This window comes from Anomalospiza imberbis, chromosome Z (assembly GCF_031753505.1).
Source record: "Anomalospiza imberbis isolate Cuckoo-Finch-1a 21T00152 chromosome Z, ASM3175350v1, whole genome shotgun sequence".
Taxonomy (NCBI): Eukaryota; Metazoa; Chordata; class Aves; order Passeriformes; family Viduidae; genus Anomalospiza; species Anomalospiza imberbis.
This window is the reverse complement of record NC_089721.1, coordinates 28,967,984-28,995,005: the sequence shown is the minus strand read 5'-3', so window position 1 is coordinate 28,995,005 and position 27,022 is coordinate 28,967,984. Positions and strand designations below refer to the sequence as shown.

General features: G+C 40.2%; 1 protein-coding gene across 1 annotated transcript; it reads left to right on the top strand.

Moving 5' to 3' along the window:
- The first annotated feature begins 1,872 nt into the window (after nt 1–1,872).
- FOXB2 (forkhead box B2) lies at nt 1,873–3,137 on the top strand. The gene is given in 3 exon segments (XM_068176747.1): nt 1,873–2,389; nt 2,392–2,468; nt 2,560–3,137. Coding segments are annotated over 3 exon segments (930 nt in total). The 5' UTR covers nt 1,873–2,013; the 3' UTR covers nt 3,037–3,137.
- Nucleotides 3,138–27,022: the final 23,885 nt, after the last annotated feature.

Here is a 27,022-nt window from a genome sequence, read left to right as displayed (position 1 = left end):
TCTTTACCTTTGATTATGTTTTTCACTTGATTGACCTTGATCAGGTATAAAAACTGTTAAATACACATTACTTGAGAGTGGGTTTAAAATTAGTCTTTTCCTTCGCCCCCTGAAAGAGATTATAAACACACATTTAAAAGGTTTTTTTCTTCCCCCACCCCTTCCTCTTCACCACTTCTACCTGCAACGGCTGAATCGGGGGTAGACAAACAAGTTTGATATCCAAACCAACTCCCCCGATGGAAGAAGTGGGGCGCGGAGGGCACCGCCGGCCGGGTTCTGTCCCAGCACTGCTTGCAGCCGCCGGTCGCCGCGTGGTACACACCCTCGGGGGTGGGGGGTCTGACCCAGCGCAACAGTCTGGAAGGATAGGCTCAAAAAAAGCTCTTCCATACAGAGCTTTATACACAGTAAGGCTCTTTTAACCTATTTGTTCATTTAGGCCATAGAAGTCGGAGTAATAATTTGTACGCTGGCACCTCTTATAGCATCTCGCTAATTGTGTTCCGAGGTGCTGATGTTGAGCAGTGTTTCTTCCAACTCTAGCGGCAGCTAAGCAAGCAATCTTCCCTTTTTCTCGCTCAAATCTACAGACTACTAGCTATAACGCAGTGCGTTTGGAAGATAGATATGAATTGTTGCACTGTTCATTGAATCCTACAAATGAGCCGGTCTAAACCAATACTGGCGCTAAGTAGTCCGTCTCTAAGCGTACAGTTGATGCTTTGGCTGGTTCTTTACGTGTTTCCTATGAACTGCATCGTGGTGAGTAGCAAGAATTGACAGTAACGATTTGGAGAGGAGAGCGTAGGATTTCTTGCCTCTTGTTTTTGTGCTGGTCTTTGCGTAGCTTTTAAAGCATAATGATAGGAACGATAACATTTTATTTCAAAGGGCCTGTATTTCCCGCTTGCTGCCTCGCGGGGCTAGCTCGAGGGCCGTTTCTCCAGGGCGCTTGTTTCTACTTGCCATGGGGACGAGGAAAGACCTCTTCCCGGTTTCCATCTCCCTGTGGTGCGGTCCCCTCGGTCGGCCTTCGCGCCTAATACTATTAGCCGGGCTGTGCGGGACAGAGGGGTCAGGAAAGAGGAGAATGGGTAGGGCGGCTATGAAAGAGGTGGAAGGAAGCTGGAGAGGGAGAGGTGGGAGGAAGAAGCTTTCCTGCTTGGGCCACTGTTTCCTGCCCTATGGAAAGCAGATCTCGGTCTCATACGGAGTTTCCTCAGCCCCCTGGCTCCACCTCACCCTGATAAGGAGATGTGAGTGAGAGGAGAGTCGGGAGCCGGTTCTCGCTCCTTTTGCATGAGACGCTAAGTCCCCAAGCGGCTGTCATGTGATAGCAAGAGAGCAGGAGCTGAGGGGGTCTCGCGACTCGGTTACCATCACAAAACCGCGCCGGAGCGCACAAGCCCCGCCAACAGCCACGGCGGTCGCCGCCCCGCTCGCCTCCTCTCCCCGCCGACTCCCGGCGCTCGCCTCTGCCGCAAACTTTTAAGGGGACACCAGACTGAGCGGTGGGAGGGATGTTTTTATTTCCTTCTTTCCCGTCTCTGCAGACGTCCGAGGTAATTTCATGCTCTCGAGCCCTTGGTGCCTGAGGAGCATCAACTCTAGCTGAGTGTGCCAGGCGGCAGGGGGGAAGCCCAGGAAATTCAGCAGCCTCCAGGAGAAAAGCGGAGCGCCAGCGGGGGTCAGGACCTCCTTCTAGCACGTAGCCCCCGAGCCCCCGCGGCCTGGGCGGCAGCTGTCTCTCCCGCAAGCTGAGGGGCAGCTAGACAAGCGCGTCCCGCGGGGAGAGGCTGCTGAAGGAAGCCGTGTACGGAGCTCGCTGGCCGGCCGCCGGGAGGTCGCTGTCGTGTGTGGCACGGGCAGGTGGCGCCCAGGATGTAGAGGCGGCGGCGGGGCAGGGCAGTGAAGTCCCCGGATCCCAAGCCCGCCGTGTGCGGCATTGAGTGGTGACCAGCCCAGAGCGGCGGGATCGTGCGGCCGCGGGAGTGCTGTGGTGGGGAGGCGATGCCCAGGCCGGGGAAGAGTTCGTACAGCGACCAGAAGCCCCCCTACTCCTACATCTCCCTGACGGCCATGGCCATCCAGCACTCGGCCGAGAAGATGCTGCCCCTGAGCGACATCTACAAGTTCATTATGGAGCGGTTCCCTTACTACCGGGAACACACCCAGCGTTGGCAGAACTCCCTCCGCCACAACCTCTCTTTCAATGACTGCTTCATCAAGATCCCGCGGCGACCCGACCAGCCGGGCAAAGGCAGCTTCTGGGCATTGCACCCGGACTGCGGGGACATGTTTGAAAACGGCAGCTTCCTCCGCCGCCGCAAGCGCTTCAAGGTTCTGCGCCCCGAACATCACCTGCCCGGCGGCGGCGGCGGCGGGGCGGGCGGCGGCGGTCCCGGCAAGCCTCCGGCGCCTACCCCACACATGGTGCACTACTTCCATCCGCACCCGCCACCGCCGCCTCCCCCGGGCAAGGTGCCGGGGCTGGCGGGCTCCGACGCGGCTGTGGCTGCGGCCGCGGCCGCCGCCGCGGTGGGAAGGCTGCCGCAGTTCTCGCCCTATGGGAGCAGCCAGCCCTCGGGCTTCAAGCATCCCTTCGCCATCGAAAACATCATCGGCAGAGATTACAAGGGTGTGCTTCAGGCCGGCGGGCTTCCGCTGGCTTCGGTGATGCACCACCTGGGCTACCCGGTGCCCAGCCAGCTCAGCAGCGTGGTGAGCTCCGTGTGGCCGCACGTGGGGGTGATGGACTCCGTGGCCGGTGTGCCCGTGTCCCCCGACTACGCACCCTTCGGCATGCCTGTGAAGGCGCTCTGCCACCCGCCGGCACAGACCATGCCCGCCGTCCCGGTGCCCATCAAGCCGGCGCCGGCGTTGCCTGCTGCCTCGGCCATCCCTGCTCTTACGGTCGCCGCCTCGCAGATCTGCCCCGCCGCTTCCCCGGCTGCTGCGTCGCTGCTGGAACAGACCGCGAGCAACAACCCCGAAGGCAAGAGCTCCCTCCATTCCGTCCTGGTGCACTCCTAAAGAGCAGGGGCTCGGGGGGAGAGAGGCCCCCAGGCTCCAGGGGGAGTGGAAGGGGGGGATCCAGGGCATGCTTGCGGAAACCCGATCGATCTCATGACAATACCCCTGCTGGTGTCTGTGTTTTTATCGTGCACTATCAGATTATTTGAGAGCCAGGTCGCAGGTAAGATCTTTTATCGTCGTTTAATGTCATTAGTGGCGGAGAGGCGATGTGAAAAATCACAGCCGGGGCCGAAGGGGCTGGCTTGGAGAAAAGGGCTGAGAGCGAAGTTCTCCCCGCTACCCCGCCAGCTTGAGGCACGGGGTGGCCATGCCGCTTGCGCTCCCCACCGAGCCCCTATCTCGGGGCAGTCAGCCCGGAGGCCCCACGAAACCCGAGCTCAGAGAGGAGAGGTGCTGCAGTCGGCGGGCGAATAGGGAGAGCAAAAGGATAAACCCCCTGCTGAAGTCTGCTTCTCCGTCTTCCACAAGAGACAGGAAACTGCTGCTCCACCGTCCTGTAAATCTTGCTGTGAAAGGGGTGGGCAAAGTGGTTACCTTTAGACCCCGGCGAGCTCCGGAGCCCCACGACATGTAATGCTTGCTGCTTAAAGAGTAAACGTTAAATATTTCGATTAAGTACTGGGAATTTAAGTGACAACGGCACTGACGGCGAAGGGTTCCTTTAACTGACGATCGCTTGCGCTTCCCCTTCACACTTTTATAATCCATCCTATAGTACCTTAGAAGGGACTGAAGCGTGACCTGGCCTCTCAAACTCTGTGTGAGTGTCTGAATTCCCTAGTTTATCATTAAAATAAAAACAGCCCGGCGATTCGTAGATTGTGCTTTTCACATCACTTCTCACTGCTCACAGACACCACTACTTTGTACGTGTTGTTTGGCGTTTCTTCCACGTGAAAGTGAACGCAAAAACCTGCGGGGGAAGGGGGAGGGCGGAGAGTGAAAGTGGTAGGGGAAAGTGGGGGAAGGCAACAGGAAAATGGTTTAAAAGTTACTCGGGAAAAGCACTTTGCTGAAAACAACCTTCCAACAGACGAGAGTTCTGTGCAGAGGGATCAGAAGTCAGAGAGCGGCATGCTTTGCTGATAATTCCCGACTGGTTTGTGAGTGATTGCTGCCGTACCCTGTCTGCCCTGCTGTACACCAATGCTCATTAAAGCAAATCTATCAATTTGTTTCTGCTGGTGCTGCTATTTAAAATACTCGCTTTTCACATTGGTTAAGAAACGTGTGCTTGTAGCGTTAAGTTTTCGCTCCCTCTCTCCAAACTGATAAAAGTATCCAAAAGTTTTCTCGGCGGCAAGACAAGGGGAAGAAAATGAAAGAAATCTCTTACAAGTAAATTGCCTGCTATAGAGGCACGGCCGTCTCTGTCCGCAGCTCACGGGCGAAGAGCTGGCGTTCGGGTGTGACAAGAGGGAACAGCTCAGAACTCGATCCCACTGAAGACAGTTATACTTTTGCCAGTTTCAGCTTGTGCTGCATCGCACCTGCTTCCTTGTTTTTATCCCCTCATGCCGGCGCACCAACAGTGGCCCGAGACGCCAGGTCGCAGTCCCCGCCCCTGGGGAAGGATATCCTGTGACAGGCTGACCCTTCTTGGTGCCAGAGAAGTTTGCTAGGAAAAGCAAACCTGTTTGGCCCTGAGCACCGTCTGTCGAAAGTTTTCCCCCTAAACACTCGTGGGTTCTGTTCGACCACTTGAAATTCCTCTGGTACTGTTGATTTTCCAGTTGTTCCCTCTATTCTAGGCGTGTTTGCACCTTAATTTCAAAAATTACAGAATTCCTAGTGCCTAAAAATACTACTAATGATGGTATGTTAATTAAACACATATCGGTATCATGGTTTGTGAATTGGTCTGGAAGGGGAATTGCCTCTGAAGTATTGCAACCAGATAAACTGAGCCAAAAGGAATTATTAAAAAAACAAACAAATAAACAAAAAAAAAAAAAAAACAAAGAAAAGAAAAGAAAAGAAAAGAAAGGAAAAGAAAAGAAAAGAAAAGAAAAGAAAAGAAAAGAAAAGAAAAGAAAAGAAAAGAAAAGAAAAGAAAAGAAAAGAAAAGAAAAAAAAAGAAAAGAAGAAAAAAGGTGCTTCACATTTTCTTTACTGTGCTGTTTTCCATCTTGGGCAGAGAGCCAATTTGATATTCCCACTGCCAAAACCAAGTTGCTTACAAAAAAGCAGTCTGCCAAATAAATAATGAATAGCACTAGTTGTATATTAGTTCTGTATGTACTTGAATATATTCCACTACTCTTGATATAACTACTGTGTAGGACTCCAAAGTACATCTTAAGGAACCTTAAGAGTTTTTCCCTTTACATTGGCCAAAAGGGTTAGAGGGATGGAGAATTTTGAACAGGAGAAGAGGTAATCCTCCTGGGAATTATTCAAACAATTCTGGTCAGTTTTAAGATTCTGAATAACCTTCTAAATTTGATTGTGGGAAAACTTTTATTTGGTGTGAGGAGGCCTGTCTGGGTGCCACGGTGAGGTGTAAGCAGGAGGCTCCCGCTGCCTTTCGCACCTGGGCAGTCAGGGCAGGTGTATCGAAAACAGAGGCAGGTGCCTGGTGCAGGGGGCTATCACGATGGGATGAAAATCTCTGATCAGAGGCAAGACGGGCCTGAGGGCCAGGCCCTCGCCCACCACCCAGAGGGACACGCCAGGACAGCAGGGTCCGTGGGGATTTGTGGGGTACCCAGAGAATTGCGGGGTGCAGAGCAATGTGCACACACAGGCACTATGTGCAGCATGTTTTGCCCACCACAGGGGCTTTGGCAAGCAGGGAGTTTTGGCCAAGGGTCACTCGCCCAAACAGCTTAGGCTTAGTGTGACTCCCAGTGCAGTGGCCTACACTTTGTTTGAACTAAAGATGGGGATATTTTCTGTAGCTTGTACAGTGAAAATTTTAGGGGGTTAGAACCTGCTTAGAACCAGATTATCAGAGGAGGAGGGAAAATTAACTAGTCAAGTAATATTTTCTAATTCATTTAGACATCTGGTTTTCCTTATTCTGAAGTACTTCATCTCTAAATGTAGCCTTTGCATAGTTACATAAATTTGTACCAACAACCACTAATCCCAGTACATAAATAAACTCAATTCCAATGCTGCTTAAAATCAGATGATAGTACAAAATGTAGAGAAATGAAAGAGTATCCTTTCTTCCAAGCTGAAAAGGAGGTGTAAACTGGTGAAGGGTAAGTTTTTTCACTTGACAAATAAAATAGAGCTTTTGACAGCCTTGTTTGGCTAGATTTTGTCTGTCTGCTACACCAGTACACCTCATGCAGAAACAGCTTGTCTTCATATTAAAGTGCACGTTTGGCACAGAAAGGCACCCACTTTACTGAGTGGGTGCAGGTGGGGTGTTTGTAATCAGAAGAAACAGATGCAAGGAGGACAAGCAAGTTTAATCTTCATATTGTCAGACTGCCAAAGGTAGAGAAGTAAAATTTACTACTAGAAGAATGGAGGGGTAAGAAAAGGCATTCATTGCACCTCAGTATGCTTCTGGTTTATTGTGGCTAGCTAATATAGTGATTGTTATTTCTACCCATGGGAAACTATTCCCAACCAAGGCGTTGCTTTGTGTATTTTAAGTACATAGGGCATGCAAATCAAGAAAGAAAAGCAAATACAGTAAGACTCTTAGAATTAATGTGGCTTATGGTCTAAACATAATAGTGTTTCAGTAGATACGTTCTGATCTCAGTGATACCTACTACACTTTGACAACCAGAGTTATAACTGAAATTCTGGACTCATTGATCCAGTTCTGAAGTCTCTCTGAACAAAAACTGATTCAGAAAATCTGCTTGAAACTTTGCTGCTGCTGCTTGTGGTGACAGATTTCTCTGTTTATTATAAGACTTTATTTTAAATCATTATCCTTCAAGTCTGTTTTAAGATAGAGCCTTCCCTGTAAGTGCTGCAAAGATGTAATAATTTTGGTTTTGAAAAGAAAAATTTCACCTCAGCTTCAGGAGTTTTGCTGAATATATTATCAGATTAACCATCTTTAGTTAGACAAACCAGGTTTAATTTTAGCCATCTAATGATAAAGACAAAAAATTACAGCCTACAGGCCTCTATTCTGGACATACATAAGTATGTAACTCTTTGTTTAAAGAACCAGTGATCCTACCTCTTTGCTTATACAATGTGGTCACTGGCATGGCCCATGAAGAAAAGCTTAATAGTTAGAGCACTCTTCTCGAAACCCTGGAAGGAAACAAGCTCAAGACTATTTCAACTCAAAGTATTCAGATTCACATCCCGGCATCAAAACAGAGGTCAGCTACAAAACGGCACATAGAGGAAGTTATGTATACAGCAGCAACAAATGTAAGGCTCATGAAGTGTCAGATGAGACACAGGGCCTTGGTGTGTTTCTACAAAGGCAGAGTCCAAGTGCCACTGGAGAAAACAGATTATGGACGGAAAGAGGGAAGTAAGGATAGGAATAAATGGCAAATTTTCAAATCAGAGTGCCAAAGGAAAAGGTTTCGGATGTCCCAGGAATTCATAATTGTGGTATGCAAAAGGTGAGTTACAGTCAGGAAAGTGACAAATGTTTGCCAATATTAAGTCATTTAAACTAACAAAAAAGAATGGTCAAGAAATTGGGAGTTGCTGAAAGACATCTGCATTGGGTTACAAGATAATAAAATGGAAAGTGAAATTCATTATTGACATATACAAACTGCTATGCATGGGGAAAGTAATTCTGGTTTTATATACATAAAAATAGGTCTTAAAATTTGGATTTTTATGAAGCTATGATAGACCTCACTAAGAAAATGTTGGTTTATTAGTCATTAGCTGTGAAAACAGAAAAAATATTGGCAAAAGAACAGAAACCTCAACAGAAAATACCATGTCCTTCTTTAAATCTAAAGGAAACTGGAATGCACCAGGGACACCTGTGAGTTCCTCACACCTGAAATATACCTGAGGTACCTTAAAAATGTCAGGGTATAGAAAGAATCAGAGGCAATTATCAAAGGTACATCTTCTGCACATGTAGCAATCCAATAGTCGAAGACTTTTCAGCATGGAAAGCAAGGATATACAGAGATATATGACACAAATTTACAAAATTGTGAGAGACCTGCAGAAGGTGGCAGAGGCACACTTGCTCATTCTTTCTCTTAATACCAGAACTGTGAATCTTCAGAAAGATTCAAAGCAAACAGAAAGATGGGATACTTCACACAGCACACAATTGAATTAATCATTGTAGGATGTTCAGAGTGTTAAAATTTTACATGCATTTTAAGAATATGTGGAAAATTAATGTAAAATCACTGACAATTGATCCATAAAAACTCACTATCTCTTGCTCAGATTTCCTATGCTAATAATATATTTCAGAAAGTATTGTGACATACTTTTCCTGTCCTACTCTTTCTAAAGCACCCATTATTTGTTAACTGTTGGAGACAGGACACTGGGATAGAAGAACATCTGGGGTCACCTTAGACAATTGTTCTTCAGTAGTAGAGGGGATCAGGATTTGTTTGTGACTTTCACTTGTAGATAAGGGTCCAGAATGAAAGAAATTCTTTAATGCTATTTCAGTGTACAATATATGAAAAGCTATATGTTCTATATGAAAAATATTTTAAATTGTTCAGGAATGTACAAATTCCTCATTTCAAGGACAGTGCTGCATTGATTGGAATAATTTGTTTATTTTCTGGTGAGATGAATTTAAACGACTAAAATTTTTCTGCATGAGAGACTTAGCCCCTTTTTTATATTATGCCAGGATAATTGATATAGTAGGCTGCATATAGGTACAAATTTAAATGTAAAATTAAATTTAAATTTAAATTTAAATAAGATGGAGAAGCAACTCAGACATCTGTGTCCTGGTACTGTAATAGTGGTGAGTCTATGCCATGCATGTCTGAAGCATCCATAGTGTTGCAGGCATTGGCAGAAGTGTCAGTGCATTATTTTTGTCTCTATCTCCTTATTTAGTTACAAGACCAGTGAAAAGAAGACACTTTTTGAAGGAGGAAATAAACAAGTTCTGACAATGGAAAAAATAGCTCTAGTACTGACTTTGACAGAGTCTAAAAGATAAGTTTGACTGCATTTGACATCCAGAATATACTACGGTAACTTGTAATATTTCTCTAGATTTCACATGGATGCTTAATCTACACTGGGAGACGTAGTCATTTCCAATGAGATCCCTGTTTTAAGGGAAAAGACCTGGGAGAAAGCTGTAAGTTCACACTGCATGGCCTGCTTTTATTATGTATTGCTTATTAAAATAATTATTGAATGATAGATATGAATGGCACAATGATGACTGATGATACCTCACATTTTTATGCCAGGGTTATATTAAAGCAGTAATTTGGAAAAGTAAAAACAAATTGATATTCCTTATCAACTAATCATGCCCCTTACTGTCAAAACTGAGGTTTTCGGTAGAACACCAGTGAGTAAATAATTAGGCAAAGAGGTCTTCCACAAATAAGGGATGTTATTTTTTTATTATCAGTCTTCAATTTACCAAAAAATAGAATTTTAATTCTACTATACAACAAACTCCCAGCATGGGTCAGGTTTTCCTTTGAGGATGGTCAAAATAATTTGAAATTCAATCAATTATTAATTATGGATAGAAGTGCATAGAGAAAGAAGGAAAAATGTATTTTCACATATTGCTTGCACCATATAACTGCTACTGGAAAATGATAGTTTGCTGAAAAAATATGCGAGAAACTTTTTAGTGCAATTGTAGTAGCCATTTGTGCTTTATGAAGCTGTTGTTTTATGTGGAATGTGTGATTTGGATTTATCCTCTCCTAAGTCTTGAAATTAGGGTGTTTTTAATCCCTGTGTGGTCTTTTGACTGTGGCTGGTATGAATTTGTACTGTAACAGATTAGTAAACATGCAAATTACTGTGATACTTTGTATGCTTAATAAAATAGATGGTTGAAACTGGTAGGTGCTTGCATGTTTTTTAACTGATCATTACTGATGGATCATGAAAAACTTTCCTGGTACACACATTAAAAAATGCAATGTAACGTGTGATATTGCTAGCTGATTATTGCTGTTACACAATTTTTAAAGTTGAATGGGACTGTTGGCATCAGACCTAGAAAGTGAATCAGCTTATTGCTTCCTCAAGTATTTGTGATAAAGAAAAAAACATAAAAGGATGAATATGATATATCTCTGAAGTTAAGTTACACCAATTACCAATTACAGAAAACTCATTGAATATGCAGGAATATGAATGAATGTCAAGAAAAAACTGGAAGTTCTCATGAATTCATAATACCTTTAGCATGCATACAGTGCTCTTATTGTTCCCTCTATTTCTTCCTTCCTTGCACAGTACTTTTTAAATTTACTGCTCTATTTATTTACTACTCTGAGTTTTTTAAATTTCTTATTGTAAGCCCAGAATCTGTATTATCTGAGTTTGACAGTGAATTTCTCTTCAGTATTCCTGGAATATGAAATTCCCTATTTCTTGTGATATGGTATGATTTTATGCCATTTTTTCACTGAAGCTCTATAAGTTTTTCAGGGCAAAATACAGTCTGCTCTCAATAGATTCAATTTTCCTAATGTGCCTGAGAAACACCAAAAACATGCATTTCTCCCAAGCAGGAATCAGAAAACTGTTAAATTCAACCACATTCCTCTGATTTGCTGAAAATTAAAATTGCCTCCCTGTTTAGATGGCCATGACAAAGAGTGGAACCACACTAGTAGCACTGATTCATTGTCATCAGAGGTATCTTGAGTGTCCCAGCAGTTTTCTGAAACTCTCAAAAGTAATGTGTGGGCATTTTTTTAAATTCACGGCAGGAGAAGGCAGAAAGGCATTTGTCACTAGTGGCTATTAAGGGCATATCTTACGCTAACTTTTTTGTAAAGATGGTAGCTGCAAGACTCTACCAAGATTTCACTCTGTTCTTCTGAGGGAAATTACCTCTTTAGAACAACACTCTGATCTTTTTCATTGTGATGTCAACAATCCCTGCCTTGGGATTGTTGTGTGCCTTTTGCATAACTTAAGAAGGAAATGTTCAAGTCAAGAAAGCTGTACCAGCACAGGCTGAAGTAAATAAATGCTGTCATACAGGTGAGAACATCCTAATTGCCTATATGAAATGTTTTTTATTTATCAGTGTTACCAAAAATACTGCAAGGTCAGTAAAGATAATTTCCTTTAAATGGATTTTTAAGGATACCTTTTCCTTTCCTTCCATTTTTTTTCCAAAAATGCTGTCACAAGAAAACCATCAGATTTGAAATGCATAAAAACTACACTGAGAATCTAAGGCAAGAATGTTGGACATTTATGTAGAAAGTTCCAAAGATTGATGATGCTTCATGAAATGCAATGCTTCAATCTCAAAATTTTGGAAGGTCATTTTGGAATAATACTTAGAGATGACATGTCAAAGAAATTGGAGTTGGGCATGAATTGGCTTATTAGTGGAGAAAGATTCACAAACAGTACAGACATAAGCTCTAGTCTCTCAAAGGACGAAAGGTGTGTTCAATGACTTTTACTCCATCAAAATTAACAAGGGCACAGTGAAGAGGACTTAAAAAAATGATCTTTGTTTCTGCTGCTGAAGACATTTTAACTTTTCAAGTTTCTTTGATTTTAGAATTTCTCATTAAATATTTAATAAGGACACTGACATCCAGGTGATAATTCTCGCAGTAGCCACAGAAGACTAAGAGAAAGGGTTGATTAATGCAATTTCCATTCATCTTTGGTGGATATAAGGAAGGATTCAATTAATTTGACCCAGTATGGCCAAGACATTCAGAAACTACTCTATAGATACCAGAACTTGTTAATACTATTGTTATGTGTACAGGAACTCTCCTTTCTAGCCCAACAAGCCAAACAATGAAAACACAGCAGTATCTTAGTGAAAAGCACCACCATAACAAAATAACAAAACAAAAACAAAAACAAAAACAAAAACAACCAAGCCAAAACAAACTAAAAACCCCCAAACAAACAAAAAAATGTAACATGGTAATTTCTTGGGAACGTGCAAATCAGATGAGAAATTAAGTACATTTTTTCAGACTAGACCCTCAGAGCATCAAGAAGTCCAGTCAAGATTGAGTTGGATTTTTTTCATGCTAGATAGAGTTGTAGAATATAAAAAGGCACTACTTACGTATTTTACAGACAGAGAACATAAAGAAAACCTAACTTTGCTTAGATACCTGGTAGCACAGACAGAGACTGTATCTAAACCTCACAAATATTAGTTCAAGCTCCACCTTCTCTCTCATGGGAAGAGCCTTTCATTTTGATACTTTTCCCTTAATTCAATTCCCAGAAATGGATGAATGTAAATAACTAAAGGCTTATGAAATACATCATTATGTTCATAAAACTCTGCTGTAGTTGCTGGTACCTGTCGTACTTTGAAGAAAACAATGATAAAATCCACTTGCATTCTCATGCAAATAAGCTTTGGGTACCAGCATTGCCTCAGAGACAGTCTGAATTCAGACAGATTTCCTCTTTCCTTTGAGTCTTATCTGAGCCAGATATTTTCATTTTCTTACTGAGCTAAGCTAGCTAATCAGGTCTTCTCATCCCTTTGAGCTCTGTAGTTTCTAATTAGCGTTATCCCTTTTCCAAGTGCTATGGAGCTTTGGCTCCTTGGAAGAACTGCCTCATTCTGCCTTGAGGTCCTGATGCTTGCAGATGGCAGTGCCCAGTCCCAGATATGGATACTTGGATAGATGTCAGGATTTTGTTGCTTTGAACTTAACCCATTTAGGCAGCTGCTTTCAGCTCTAGAATGGACACCACCCAGTTCTTGGCTATGCGGCTATTTATTCTCAATTTTTCTGCTTACCAAAAGTTTCTTGCTGCCATATATAGCAGTGATAAAAACCAGGAAAATGGGGAGGATGAAAGTTTCATGGAAGAAGTAAAGGATGCAAAGAGCTTGTTAAATATTTTAGCAGGCCCTCATTCTAAGAATTTCCATTAATTGCTTTGTCATCAAAATGCTTAGGGGGACCCTAATGATCTCAAAGGATTCAGCTGGACCACCCAGAGCTGCAAATGGGAAAAGAAGCCACAAGGGCCTCTTGCAGGATTAAACTTACTCCCATTCTAACATCTTGAAAATATTCTATGAGGGTTCTTCCCACCATCACCAAGTAATGAAAACCTTTCTTTGTACTCATCCAATGACTTTAGTGCCACTGTGCTGCCTGAAAGCCAGACCGGAAGGAAATATTCACCTCTAAGACTGACTTGACGGAAATGTTATGTCATAGCAGTATGACCATTGGAAACACGTCTTAAAGGTTTCTTTATCCTGTTGAAATCTAATTAATATGCTACCTGCCTATAGAATTAGCATTTATCTGTGTGTCCTATGTCATGAAGAAACACTCTGTGTCTGTCAGGGACTAATTCAATGAAGTTGCTACTGATGGCCTTTACATGAATCTTGCAGTAATAAATCTTCCCATTCAACAGGAATATCCTGTCTTAAAACTTTTACAAATGAAAAGGGTAGAATGAATTTAATGACTTAAACATAGTTGGAGAAAGGGGAAATGACCTCACAAAGTAAAAAATAAGGCAGGCAGGGAGCTGAGGAATTGGCAGTAGAAACTATGTGTGCCTGCATACAACTATAAATGAAAGAAATTAAACTAAATTATAGCCATCAAAACTACATGAATTATACATATAAAGCCAGTAAAAGACCAGATTTTTGAAAAAGAGAATTCTGTTTTCCATCATAATTCAAATTAAGTGAAATATATTTGTACCAATATTCCATAATAACATAGCCATTTCTATAGAAACATAAGGGAAACAAAAAATAGTAACATAATAGATACATTATTTTAAAGTTATGGTCAATAAACCATGAGAAATCTTCCCCCAACAGTGGAGTAGAATTGAATATGACAAAACCATTGTGAATTATCTGATGCTGGAATTGAGGCTGTGGTGAATATCTTATAGTCTGTTACTTTTTTTTCATGTGGTTTGTTGCATCTGACTGTCCATAGTTATGAACTAAAAACCTGTTGTGTACCTCTTCTGTTAGTGAATATGTGCAAAAAGCTGAAAATGCAGGGCGAAAAGGTGACCACATGGCAAGGTCATAGACTGTATGAAAGGCAAACATTTTCATTAGCATCTGATGTCCATTAAATTTTACAGCAATCACCTTGCATTTTAACCTGAACAGCTGCACTTTCTTTGGCCTTCTGAGACTATCGAAGACCATGATAGTTTCTTCACTGTTATAAGAGCTAGTACTTTTAATGACATGTTTTGGAGATGCTCACATTAAAACAAAAGTCTTCTTTATGAAGCACTGAAACTGTACTTTTTAATGAGGTGAAAATCTCCACTGATCTCAATTTTTAGAGACTACAGAGAAGACCATTTCACCACATAAGAGAATATTAAATGTAAGAAGACTCCCTCACAGAGAGGGACAAGTTTTAATGTATAAAAAGGCCAAAATTATGCCCTACATAATGAATCCTTCTGTAATCCATTGGCAGAGTATCAGCCGTATCAGAAATGGAGTGTTACATGCAGAGACACCGACAACATACGTTCACAGTGTACTCTTAGATGAACTTGTGTTTTAGTACTCCCTTTTCAATTCTTCATATATCGTGAAGATTTCTCTATAAGTACATGAAACATGTTGAATCCTCATCAAAGGACAATCCAGCCACATGCATAATAGCATTCTTCAATTAAAATTAAGACCTGACAAACTAATTGACAGGACAAAGCTTTTAAAGCCCACATACAATCTCTTAGCACATTTAGGAAGATTATGGTTTAACGTACACTTTGGCTTTTCTGACATATCTTCAGTGCCTGCCGAAATCTTCCCCCCTCCTGCACCTGGACCGGAGCTCATTGTGCTTTAAGGAGGGTTATTTTGGCTTGAAGAGAAGAGGACTTTCATGACTTCAAACATGGACATTAGATCAAGTTTTTATCTTCTCACATAATCCTGTCTTTGATGTCACCAGGCTGAGGCCTCTCAGAATAGAAAGGGAAAGCTGTGAAAAGAGGCCCATTTAATTTATACATTTAAGTGATGCTGTTCTAATTCACCAGACTAGCATTTTCATTGTTTTCTGCTTTGCATCCTAAAGGCAGGCTTACACCAGGCAATTATGAATGGCTCTTCTGAACAAATAATTGAAATTCTCTGGTTGTGGGATATGGTTAAACAATGTCAGAATTGGAGATGAGAGGTCAAATATATTCCCATTGGCACCACTGAAGTTACAGGCTACTCTTTTCACTTGCCTTGGAGGATGAGTATTTGTAATAATTTGTTTTAACAGCAGTTAATCAGGTAAGATGCATGATAGAAAGAGCAAACATGAAAATAATATTTTGTATTTGCCTTCAATCCAGAACAATTGTCTTGAGTTAACATAACAAATCCTGAGAAGGTGGTATGGAAGAATGCTTTGCAGCGTGAAGATTTTCTAATGAGAATTAAGCTGGTAAAGATACACAACATTTACAAAACTCTCCTCTTGAAACTGTGGTAAGGAGACAGCTGTAGAAACAGCAATTGATTCTATGCGCAAACTCCACTGTTGAATAATTCCACCAAGTTATTGGTGGAGCAATGGCTCTGTAATTGAATATTTTTCCTTTACCTAAAAAAGAAATTGAAACACCTGAGGGACTGAGATATAATTTCAGCACTGTTTACCTTGTAAAGCCAATAATTTAGTTTTTCATGAAACAACTAACCCCAAATTATCCACAAAGAAATTACCTACATTATTTTCTAGTGAATTTTGTAATTTAGGAATTTTGTGCCAAAGTTCATCAAAACAGTAGAATTTTGTACATATCCTAAGAAAATCAAAACTCTGTGTGTGTGCAAGTGGACAATGGAATTGTACTGCAGAAACACAAATAATGAGATAAAACACCTTATCAAGCTGAAAGTTGAATAGAAAGGTCTTTTTGTTTCAAGGATTCACTAAAGGAATTGACTGACTGCAAGAAAAACAGGATAATCCAGAAATAAAATATACCCACCTTCCTGATTCAGAGATATTTATGCATAGTGAAGATTGCCATGAACCAAACCCAAAACCATTTGTTCTTCCACTTTTACCAAAATACAGTATACAGGATAAAATTTACATATTGTTTGTTGCCATACCACTGTACCTTTTTCACAAAATACACTTGGTCCAAAGCAAAGTAATGCTAATTCAAACCATTCAAATATCAAAAATTCTGTCTCTCCCACAACCCCCAAATCTTTTTCTTTGCCTTTTGAAAGTATGAACTGCCAAAGTTCAGTCCTTCTTTATGACAACAAAGTTAAAACATATTTCTCTTTGAAACACAATCTGATATGGATCATATTTATAATCATTACATTAATTTGAGAGAACAGAGTTCATAAATGTACCCGTTAAAAGTATTGGAATTTTTATACTACTACTCCTACTACCACTTCTCACCATTGCAGTCCCAAAACTCTATTTTAATTACATCTTTAAACATCATGTACACTAAAGCTCCACACTGACAGATAATGAATTTAAAGCAGAAAATATTAATTTTTCATGTAAGTATTTTTTTCTTCAGTGCTTGACATATATTTTATATCACCAGCACAAATAAATGTTATCTATAGACTTCCATCCATGGCACAATTACACATTACTTCCGATTTTACAGTGCCTTTTATGGTTATTAAAGTTTATTTCAAGAGACACGTTCTTTATTTTTTTCCTGTTTTCTAGTGTGAGGTTAACATGACTTATACTCTAATTTATGGTTATTAGTGGGTTATGATTCTGACAGCATCTCCATGAGAAACATTACTGACTTCCACAACTATCTTTCTGATGATAATTAAACAAATACTGAACAATGAGGAAAGCCTAAAAAATACCCCCCACACTCCTGCAACCAAATAAAAAAAAAAAACAACCCAAAACCCCAAAAAAACCCGAAACAAACCACCCCCCCCCACCACAACCCACCCCCGTCTGAAACTGAGGAATGGCTGTCTAAATACAATCTAGAGTCTATGCTGTACCACTTTGTGTATTTGTTTTTGCTGCTGTGGTTTGAGATGTAAAAATTTATATTGGAGCACTGTCCCATCTGTGCCAGTCTATGCCAGTGATTCCAAGACTTTTGGAACAGAAGGTTAAAACAATTCCCTACAATAGTCAGAATAAATTAAACTCTGGGCAAGGAAATGTCATGTCTCTGCTGTTGTCAGTATTGACATTAGTCCTACTGACTTCACCAGGAGCTGGATTAGTCTCTTGTTTTGGTGAAAAACTGTAGACCTGCCAGTTCTACATGCAGAGTTGCTCATTTGTTCTGAATTTCTGGAACACAGTCACAATTGCCTAGGGGTTGACCATATTTAAGTAGATTAGCCACTCAGAACAAGGAGTAGATCTTTTCTCAGTAGGTATAGTAAAACATTAGCATCAGCATTATACTAGCTCATTAGACTATCCAACATCACGTTAAGAAAACAATACAAATATAGTATATAGAAATATGGTTTATTTAATTGTAATTTATGTGATTTCATGAGAGAATCTGATCAAATAGTAGAATCAGAATTTCTGTAGGTACTGTAATACTACAGTGTCTGTGCTGCTAGTGGCTGGAGACCAGTTCAGAGTGGTCCAAAGTCTACACTCTGTCACACACGGATGGCAGTCCTGGGAATGGTAGAGTGGATGGCTGACAATTTCCTGTCTGCTGAATTTTCCTCTGAGTAGAGCAGCAAAACTGGGAACTACTAGTGCCTCCACAGACTGCCTCCTTTCCCTCCTAATGGGTGAAACTGTCACTTTTTTCTTGGCCTCAACAAGGTTGGTTGTTTCCCTTACATGCCCTGGCTGCTGGGAGATGTTGTTAACAATGTAACACAGTCTGGAAATCTTTTGTCCAGTGGGGAAGAGGTTTTGAGCTACAGTTTCTATGCACATTAAAAACAAACAAACAAACAAACAAACAAAAAAAAACCCCCAAAAAAACCCCAAAGTCCTTAAAGATGGAAAGTGTTGGGACTGAGCACTTTGCTGTGTCCCTTCATCTGGCTGGCTTAGTTCCTGGCCAACAGAATTTTAGTCACCTAGGGAACATCTTGGTGCTATGTGCAGCAGGGGACAGATAAATAATGGCATATTCCATGAAGAAGAGACATTTCACTTGCCTTAAACAGGAATCAAGCCATGTCTCATGCAGCCTGAGTGAATGCTGTATCATGGAGCTGCTGGAAACCAGGATGCACACCCCCTCCAGCCACAGAATAAAGAAATGGAGTCTGACACTCAGTCAACACTGGCTATGTCAGGTATCTTACAGAAGGACTTTGATGTATCCCATTATAAAGCAAGTATTTTCTGTGGGGATTCCAGACAGCTAAATCAGGGGCTCTGGGTTCTGCCACCTGACCCAGTCATACACATTTTTCTGTGAAGACAATCCTACCTATATTTAAATAATACTGAAACACTTATACCTTGTCATACTTTGCTCCATGCTCTCTTTCTTTCAGCATACAAAGAGATAAATAAAGAGATGCAGAGATAAGTCATAATACCAGTAAATATTGAGCAGAAAATCAGTAGTCCTATTTGGATGAGGACTAAAAAGCTAGGCTGCAGTTTTCCAGTCATATTTTTCATATTTTTCTCCCTTTGTGCTACTTATTTATGACATGAAAAATCACCTGCAACCAAGTATGAGTATACCAGTGGAACACAGAGGAATTATCACTTCCAACAGTTCTGCCAATACAACAACACTCACCTCTGCAACTGTAGCTGCTGGAACGTCCTTTTGGACTAATTTATCTTATTCTATCCAGTTACACAGTAGGTGAGTACTAAATCAGTAAGGGTAATCTAGACTTTTCAGAACATTAATTCATGATCTTTTAAAGCCATTTATTTGAAAACAGAATATGGTACACAGTGTCATTAATGAAAGGGAACACAGATCTTTACTTAGATGGCAGCTCTTGCCCCTCTTACACAGTTGTAAGTAGTTAAGGTAAATGTTGTGAGGGAAGAATTTAATTACAGGAAAATTCTTTCTTTCTGACTTGCAATCATCCTTAGGACTGTATATTTTCTGAACTGCCCATGACTAATATTAGAGTCAGAGTTTTTAAATATAATTTATTACAAAGGAGAGATCAGACATCTTACAAACAGACTAAAGATGCATACACTAATGATGTTTGTTCATCTTTTGAAAATGCTTCTTAGCGTAATGTTCATCATATTTCCATAAAAGCAGAGTGGTGATTATATGATTAGATAGTTAAGTTACTTTGTCATTAAAATGATTTTATGAATAGAATGAATAATGACAACTGGATACCTGCAATAGCCTTAATCTCAAGAGTCTGTTACCTATATACAGAGATCAGAACGGGAATAATATATGCAAAAAAAAAAAAAGAAAACAAACTAAAATTAAAACTGATTAAAACCTGCCATAAACCAAATTTGCCAAAGGGAGTTTTATAAATGTGGCTAAGGGAGAGTATTCACAGGCAGGGGGATATACTTGTGACTAGGAATAATTGGAAAGTTGAAATCCAATTAATATCTGTGCTTGTGAGCACTGGCAGAGTGGAAACAAATGGGAATACTGCAGGGATAAGAGTAATCAAAGAAAGGTTTGAGATTTGAAATAATGGGAAGACAAAGAGGGCAAGAAGGAAAGAAAGAGAGAAGGAAAGGAAGAGGGAGGGAGGGAGGGAGGGAGGGAGGGAGGAAGGAAGGAAGGAAGGAAGGAAGGAAGGAAGGAAGGAAGGAAGGAAGGAAGGAAGGAAGGAAGGAAGGAAGGAAGGAAGGAAGGAAGGAAGGAAGGAAGGAAGGAAGGAAGGAAGGAAGGAAGGAAGGAAGGAAGGAAGGAAGGAAGGAAGGAAGGAAGGAAGGAAGGAAGGAAGGAAGGAAGGAAGGAAGGAAGGAAGGAAGGAAGGAAGGAAGGAAAGGAAAGAAAGAAGGAAAGAAGGAAAGGAAAGGAAAGAAAGGAAGGAAAGGAAAGAAAGGAAAGAAAGGAAAGAAAGGAAAGAAAGGAAAGAAAGATGGATACTGAAAATACTGTGTGAGGAAATGACAAGAGTTAGACAAGACCTGGAAAGGAGTTTCAAAGTCAGCAATAAAACACAAAAATAATTGGTCAAACCGATGTTGTCCTCATGGGATTTACTGCTGGGACAGTCATAGCAGTACAATCAAGACTTCAACAGACTTAGATCAGTACCCATTTTAAGTAAGACAACACCATAAATGTGATAGAGGGTGCTTTTCAAAAGGGCAGACTCATGAAGTCAGTAGTGGAGACTGCTGAAAGACATAATGTTCATGTACATCACAAGCTCTTAATCATATGACCCCAAATACCTATGGGAAGTCATAACTAAAATGTCATCTTTCAAATAATTCATTCATACAGACTACTTTGGCTTTGCAGACTTATACATTGATGAGATACCCGTGTTTCTAGTTATAGTAAGGATCTGAAGTGGAACAAGATGATTTTCAAATTATCAGGAAAACTGAAATTCTTCACTTTTAAGAAAAAAAAAAAAAAACACAGAGTAGAGAATGATTCAAATGACTATGGAAGATTTTGGTCCCAAACACAGTTGAGACAAGTTGAACTGAACTCACAACATTTTGGTGTTGAAGAGCACATCACGAAACCAATAAAGCACAGCACAAATACTTGTCACTAAGAAAGTTTTCCCAGTGTCGGTAAATTTAGGTAAAGTAATTTTCAATTGCATAGATCAAGTCCCTATTCTCAAATACTGATATGAAAAGGACATTCCAGTTAAAGAGAATGTACAATATCAATTCTCTCTTTTGATAACATTTTAAGAATTATTAGAAGTTACATAAAAAAGAAGTTGCAGATCCCAATTCCCCATAGTGTCTGGCTCTTATAAAGATTCTAGAAGACTGTATTTTTATCTTCATATTACTGTTGGCTTATATTAATACATATGAGGAGTAGGTGAAAATTTTTTGTTTGCTTCCAAATCATATGATAGGCTGATTTTGTAGGAATGGCAAAACAATTTGTTTTGAAACTCAGAAAGACAAAACAAAGTTTTGCTTGAGCAATGAAAGCACTAAAGCTGGGACACTATAGATTTGCTTCCTACATTCTCTAGAGCCTATGACTCATATACGTACTCAATTTTTCTTTCAGTTATCACAAACCATCCAGTTCTTTTGGTTTCATGTTTAATGAAAGCCAAAGAAATTTCATTATTTTTAGACCTATAATTCTCTGGAAAGGTGGAGGCTTGAAGGGACAAGGAATTACAGATGGAGTGTCTGACTGCACAATTTTTAAGGTGTTTTGTGAAGGAAATTAGAGAATAAAATTGTAATATTAATGTTACAAGTACCACACAGCCAAAGAATGCACAGGAACTATTTTAGATTGAACTATTAGCTCATAAGTGGATGAGACTTTATTGATTCCATATATGGTTAAACACTGGAAATTGTGGGTCATTTATTACTGTCAGGCCCTTAGAAACATAAATTAAAAAATACTCCCCATTCATCGATTCATGGACACACATACAGAGAGAAAAACCCCACAGAACTGAGAGAATAAACCGTGATTACAGCTGAAGTACAATTTGCACTGATGTTTATGAGTTCTTTAGCTAAATAAAATCAATTTAAATTAGACAGTCTAGTAAGTCTTATTTGGAGTAAATCTTAGAGACTATGAGTAGATTATCTTTCTTTAAATTGATAATAAATAGTAGTTACTGAATTTGAAAAAGGGTAATAAATGAATAAATGCTTTTTTTAAAAATTATTGAAAGATTGACACTAGTTCTTATAAAAACTGATAAATATGAATGGGAAAATGAATAAAATATAAGGTCATCAGCAGCTTACCCTGTTTTGTGAACTTTGATCATGTAATAGGGTTTGCATTTGTTTCTCAGATCTGAATGAAGATGGAATTCAAGATAAGATATTAATAATAATTAAACTGACTATAACAGGTCTATGCCAGCAAATTCTTAACGACAACAAAGAATGCTTAGCCATAATGAACTGCTTCATTCATTAATTTCCTCATTAAGGGGCCCTCCATTTAATAAGTTCAGTAAAAAGTTAATATAATATTGTATTTGTATCCTTTCTTTTATCAGTTTCCACTTCAGTGGTATATTATTTGGAAAATTAAATAAATAATTTAAAACATATAATTGCTTGTATATATTCATATAGTAATTCCTTAAGCAATGCTGTGTTTATAAGTTGTCAGTGTGCATATTAATTTGTCATACACACCAATCTCATGTTCATTTATTTACTACTATTCTTTGAGAAACAGATTAAAAAGGACATGCTGCCCCTTCTTCAAAAGTTTTAATGAGGCCAAGTAGGCCAAACAGTATATTCTAATTGAATCCTGCTAGTTGCCAGGACTTGAAAATTACTCATTACTGTTCTCCATGATTTAATATGTTTGTATGCATGATTATTTATGAATATATGATAAGTGACAGACAAAATAACACTTTCTCATTAGGATATTAAAATGTATTAATTGTTCAGTATGTACAGGCTCATAGGAACTTGTTGAATACCATTAATTAACTGAAATGTGTGTCACATTGATAAAAACTGGTGATAGCCCTGTGCAGAACAAACAAAGAATGAACAAAAAAGACATCTTCCTTTTCCTTGTTCTTCTCCTCTTCCCTACTTCCTACCACCAAACCAGGCCCTTTTAAATACCTATATGACCACTATCCAGAGAATTCAGGAGCTAAGCTTGTTTTCCAGAAAAAGCAGTGAACACACTGCATGTAAGCAAGTAAAAAAGCATATTGTTCTCACCTTTCCCAAAAACTACCAGAATCAAAGAATCATTAAGGCAGAGAAGGACTTCTTGAGATCATCTCTTGGAACCTACTGCGCAGCTAGTGCTACCAAGCTGGGTTTTGAATATCTTCACAGAAGAAAACTCCACAGCCTCTCAGGGCAAACTCTGCTGGTGTTTGGCCACCCTCACAATATAAGAATATTTTTATGTTCAGAAGAAATGTCATGGTTTTTTAATTTGTGCCTATAGTATTTTGTTTTGCAGTGGGCAACAGTAAAAGGATCCTATCTCCTTATTTTTCATTCTCTCCCATATGCCATTTACATATGTGTTTAAGAACTCCCTGAGCCAGTCTCTCCAGGCTGGTCACTTCTAGCTCTCTCAGTCTCTCCTCACATGAAACATGCTCCAGTCCCTTCATCACCTTCTAGACCCTGACCAGGCTTACTCCATTATGTTTGTATCTCTTCTTTACTGGGGAGCCCAGCACTGCACCCAGAACTCCAGATGTACCTCACCTGAGAGGAAGGATCACTTCACTCAATCTGCTGACAACAGCTGGCATATTGCAGCTCCAGGGGCTGTTTGATCATCTTCAACTCATTGTCCACTGTCCCTCAGGTCTTTCTCTGCAATGATACTTTGCAGCTGAACAGCCCCCAGAATGTCCCGGTGCATCTCTCTCAAAAGGCAAGTCTTTCTCTTACACCCTTTTGCACATCAGGAGATTATTCCCAGCACAACTCTCCAGCATGGCAAAGCCCCTCTGATGTTTATACTAACAGTACTGGCCCCAGTATTTTCCAGTGTGTAAACTACTGGTGATCACAGTATTTTGGGCCTGGCCATTCGCCCTTTGTTTACCAAGGTAGTCACGTCAGTGCAGAAGTAGTTCAGGTTTCACTGGATGTTGAATGGGTAGCCAAGAAATAACTCCCTACTTATTTTAGCACTAGCAGCAGAAAAAAACTAATAGCAAAAAAATGGAGTTAGTGCAATCCTTGCATATGTCTTTTGCTTACAATTTCTGTTTCTAAGCCTAGGGAAGAAGAATTGAGGATTTAATTGCAAAACTGTGTAATTTAAATGATGTTCTCAAAAATAAGATGTTGCGCAATAGATTTTCTCTGACAATATGAAATCCTAGGCCTAAATCCGTATGCTCATGGAAATATGATTCTAGTATACAGTGGAATGTGAAGCAAATTATCTCCTGGACCCATTCAAGACCTTCATGACCAGCTCTCTTGTTGATGAACCATTAATAGTAAAAGATCTAACTGCATTTTCTTTGTTTGGCCAAAAGTCCCACTACTGGGAAAGATGCTTTTCTGGGAACTGAAGAGGAAGACAGTGTATACCTAGGAGCTGCCTGAAAGTGGAAAATATGATAAAGCAGTGGACATTAAGTAGTTTCTGGAGTTAAAAGAAAAATATATGGAACTGACATTTGAATCTGAAATGCCTTTAAGCTTTTCAATGCTTTATTATATGCTTTATAACTATATAAATATATAGAAGTAATTATATGTTTAAAATTTTTCATTTCATTTTCCAAATAATGTATCATTGAAGTGGAAATTGATTAAAAAGAGACTAAAAAATACTAGTAATTACATTGTACTTTGGAAGAGCAAACTGAAGGGGTTTCCACCCAGCACAGACTCTGATGAATGAACTTTAATGCGGCCAGTTACTCTAATGCTTCACAGAAATCAAGAATAGGGTTTCATGATAATTCTCTATGAAAGTGCTAATGTCCTGTATTAAGCAACTCTTTGCTACACTTCTTTTTAATAGTAGGGCATGAAATAAATAACAGTAACAATGTTTATAAAGCAAGGTTTTCTATGAAAGGAAGACCTCAAAACACAAACTTTGCAGAAATTAGTGGGTTTGTTGGCCTGAAGATAGATTAACAGTCTGAACTGCTTGTTGATGAACATATTTGACTGGTATTCCTATTCAAATTCTTAATTACTTTCACATACCTGAAAAAGGAACCCAGCAAACTGATTCTACCATCTTTAACAGACAACTACTCACATCTGCCCTAGATAGAAAGATTGTCCTGCAGTTACAAATAAAAACACACAGATTATAAATATTTTGTGGTTTTTCTCTAAATTGCAGGTCACTGCAAAAAGACGTTGAGATAATAAATCTACCGAATATACATATTCTCCTGGCACTCAGCAGGGGCTGGCTTGGGCTCATTTGTCTCCAGTTCATTATCTTGCCTGCATTACTCAGTAGTCTGCTTCATGGTCAATGGGCTTCAAACAACTTTTAACAGCTAAAATCTTCTTCAGTTTTGACTCACTCTCTCACTTTATAAAACAAATTGTAAAGTTGCTCAAATTGCTATGGTGAATTAATGTCATTAATGCTGTAACTGAGTGTTACTTATTCACGTGGCATTGTGAATGCTCAACTTGGATTTAGCTAACATATGTGGCACATTTCCAAAGTTTCCATTTAAGCACTGTTAGATTCAATTTCATATGTGAATAGCAGTTGTTAATTCAAAAGACTTGTGCTGCATCCTTTATACATATATATGACTATTATTTTTTGAAATTATAAAATACAGACTCTTATTTTATAAATATTTTATATACAAAGATCAACAAAATGCAGTGAAATAAAACTCTGAACAATTAAGTATTTATTTGCATATATTTATAATTTATTGACATGAAGCAGTACTTAAAATCTGCAGAATGATGTATTCCTACAACATGACTTGGACATATTTCAATCTTAGGGTGCCAAAGATATTTTTAATACTGTTTATTGGGTTTGCAAGGTTTTGATAGCAGGGTGACTAAAGGCATGAGTGAAGGTGCTAGAATGTTCCTCCATTCTTCCATGTCTGACTGAGCCAATGCCAGCTACAAGGGGGACTTGTCACAAGCCAAGGCAGAGCCAATCAATGATGGAGATAGTGCCTTTGAAATTACTTGTTTAAGAAGGGAGAAAAAAACCTGCTTGCACAAAAAGCAGCAGAGAGGAGTGAGAACACGTGGGAGAACAGCCCTGAAGACACCAAAGTCAGTGGAGAAGGAAGGGAAGGAGGAGCTGAGAGTTCCCTGAAGCTTGTGATGAAAACCAGGGTGAGGGAACTGTGCCCCTGCAGCCTGTGTAGGTTTGTGGTACAGCAGAGATCCCACCTGCAGCCCATGGAGAACCCCATGATGGAGCAGGTGGATATCCAAAGGGAGGCTGTGACTACATGGGAAGCCTGCACTTGAGCAGGCTCCTGGCAGGACCTGTGGCCTCATGGAGACAAGAGCCCACACTGGAGCAGATTTTCTGGCAGGGCTTGCATCCTGGAAGGGGACCCATGCTAGAGCAGTGATTTCCTGAAAGACTGCATCACACGGAAGGGACTCATGCTGGAGTAGTTTGTGAAGAACTTCAACCCCCAGGAAGGAGAAGGAGCCATGTTGGAGTAGGTTGTGGAGGACTGACAGCCATGGGAAAAACCCCATGCTGAAGCAGGGGAAGAGAGTGAGAAGGAAGTGAGAAGGAAGGAGCAGCAGAGATAGCATGTGGTGAGCAAGCACAGAGGGTCAACAAGCCCCATTCCTTGTCACCCTGTGCCACTGGGAGGGTGAAGGTAGTGCAAATCAGGAATGAAGCTCAGCCTGTGAAGAAGGAAGGGTTGGCTGGTGGAATGTGTTTGAAGAGTTGGTTTTATTTCTCATTACCCTATTCTGATGTGTTTGGTAATAAAGTGATTTCCCCAAACTGAGTCTGTTTTGCCTGTGACAGTAATTTGTGAGTGATCCCTTCCTCTTCTTATCTCATTGTATTCTTCTCCCTCTGTGAAGGTGGGGAAGGCAAATGATAGAGCAGCTTCATGGGCATGTGGTGGACAGTCATGTGGTCAACCCAGCATACACTGGTTTTCTCATTCTCATGAAGTTCCAAAAATTGTTCCTTGACAATTGTGGGTCCATATTTCCAATTTCAGAATTAATTTGTGAAAGGGTTATGTCTGTTAAATTACTTTTGTCTGAGAAGGAAGGTATGCGTTTGTTCTTATGTTCAA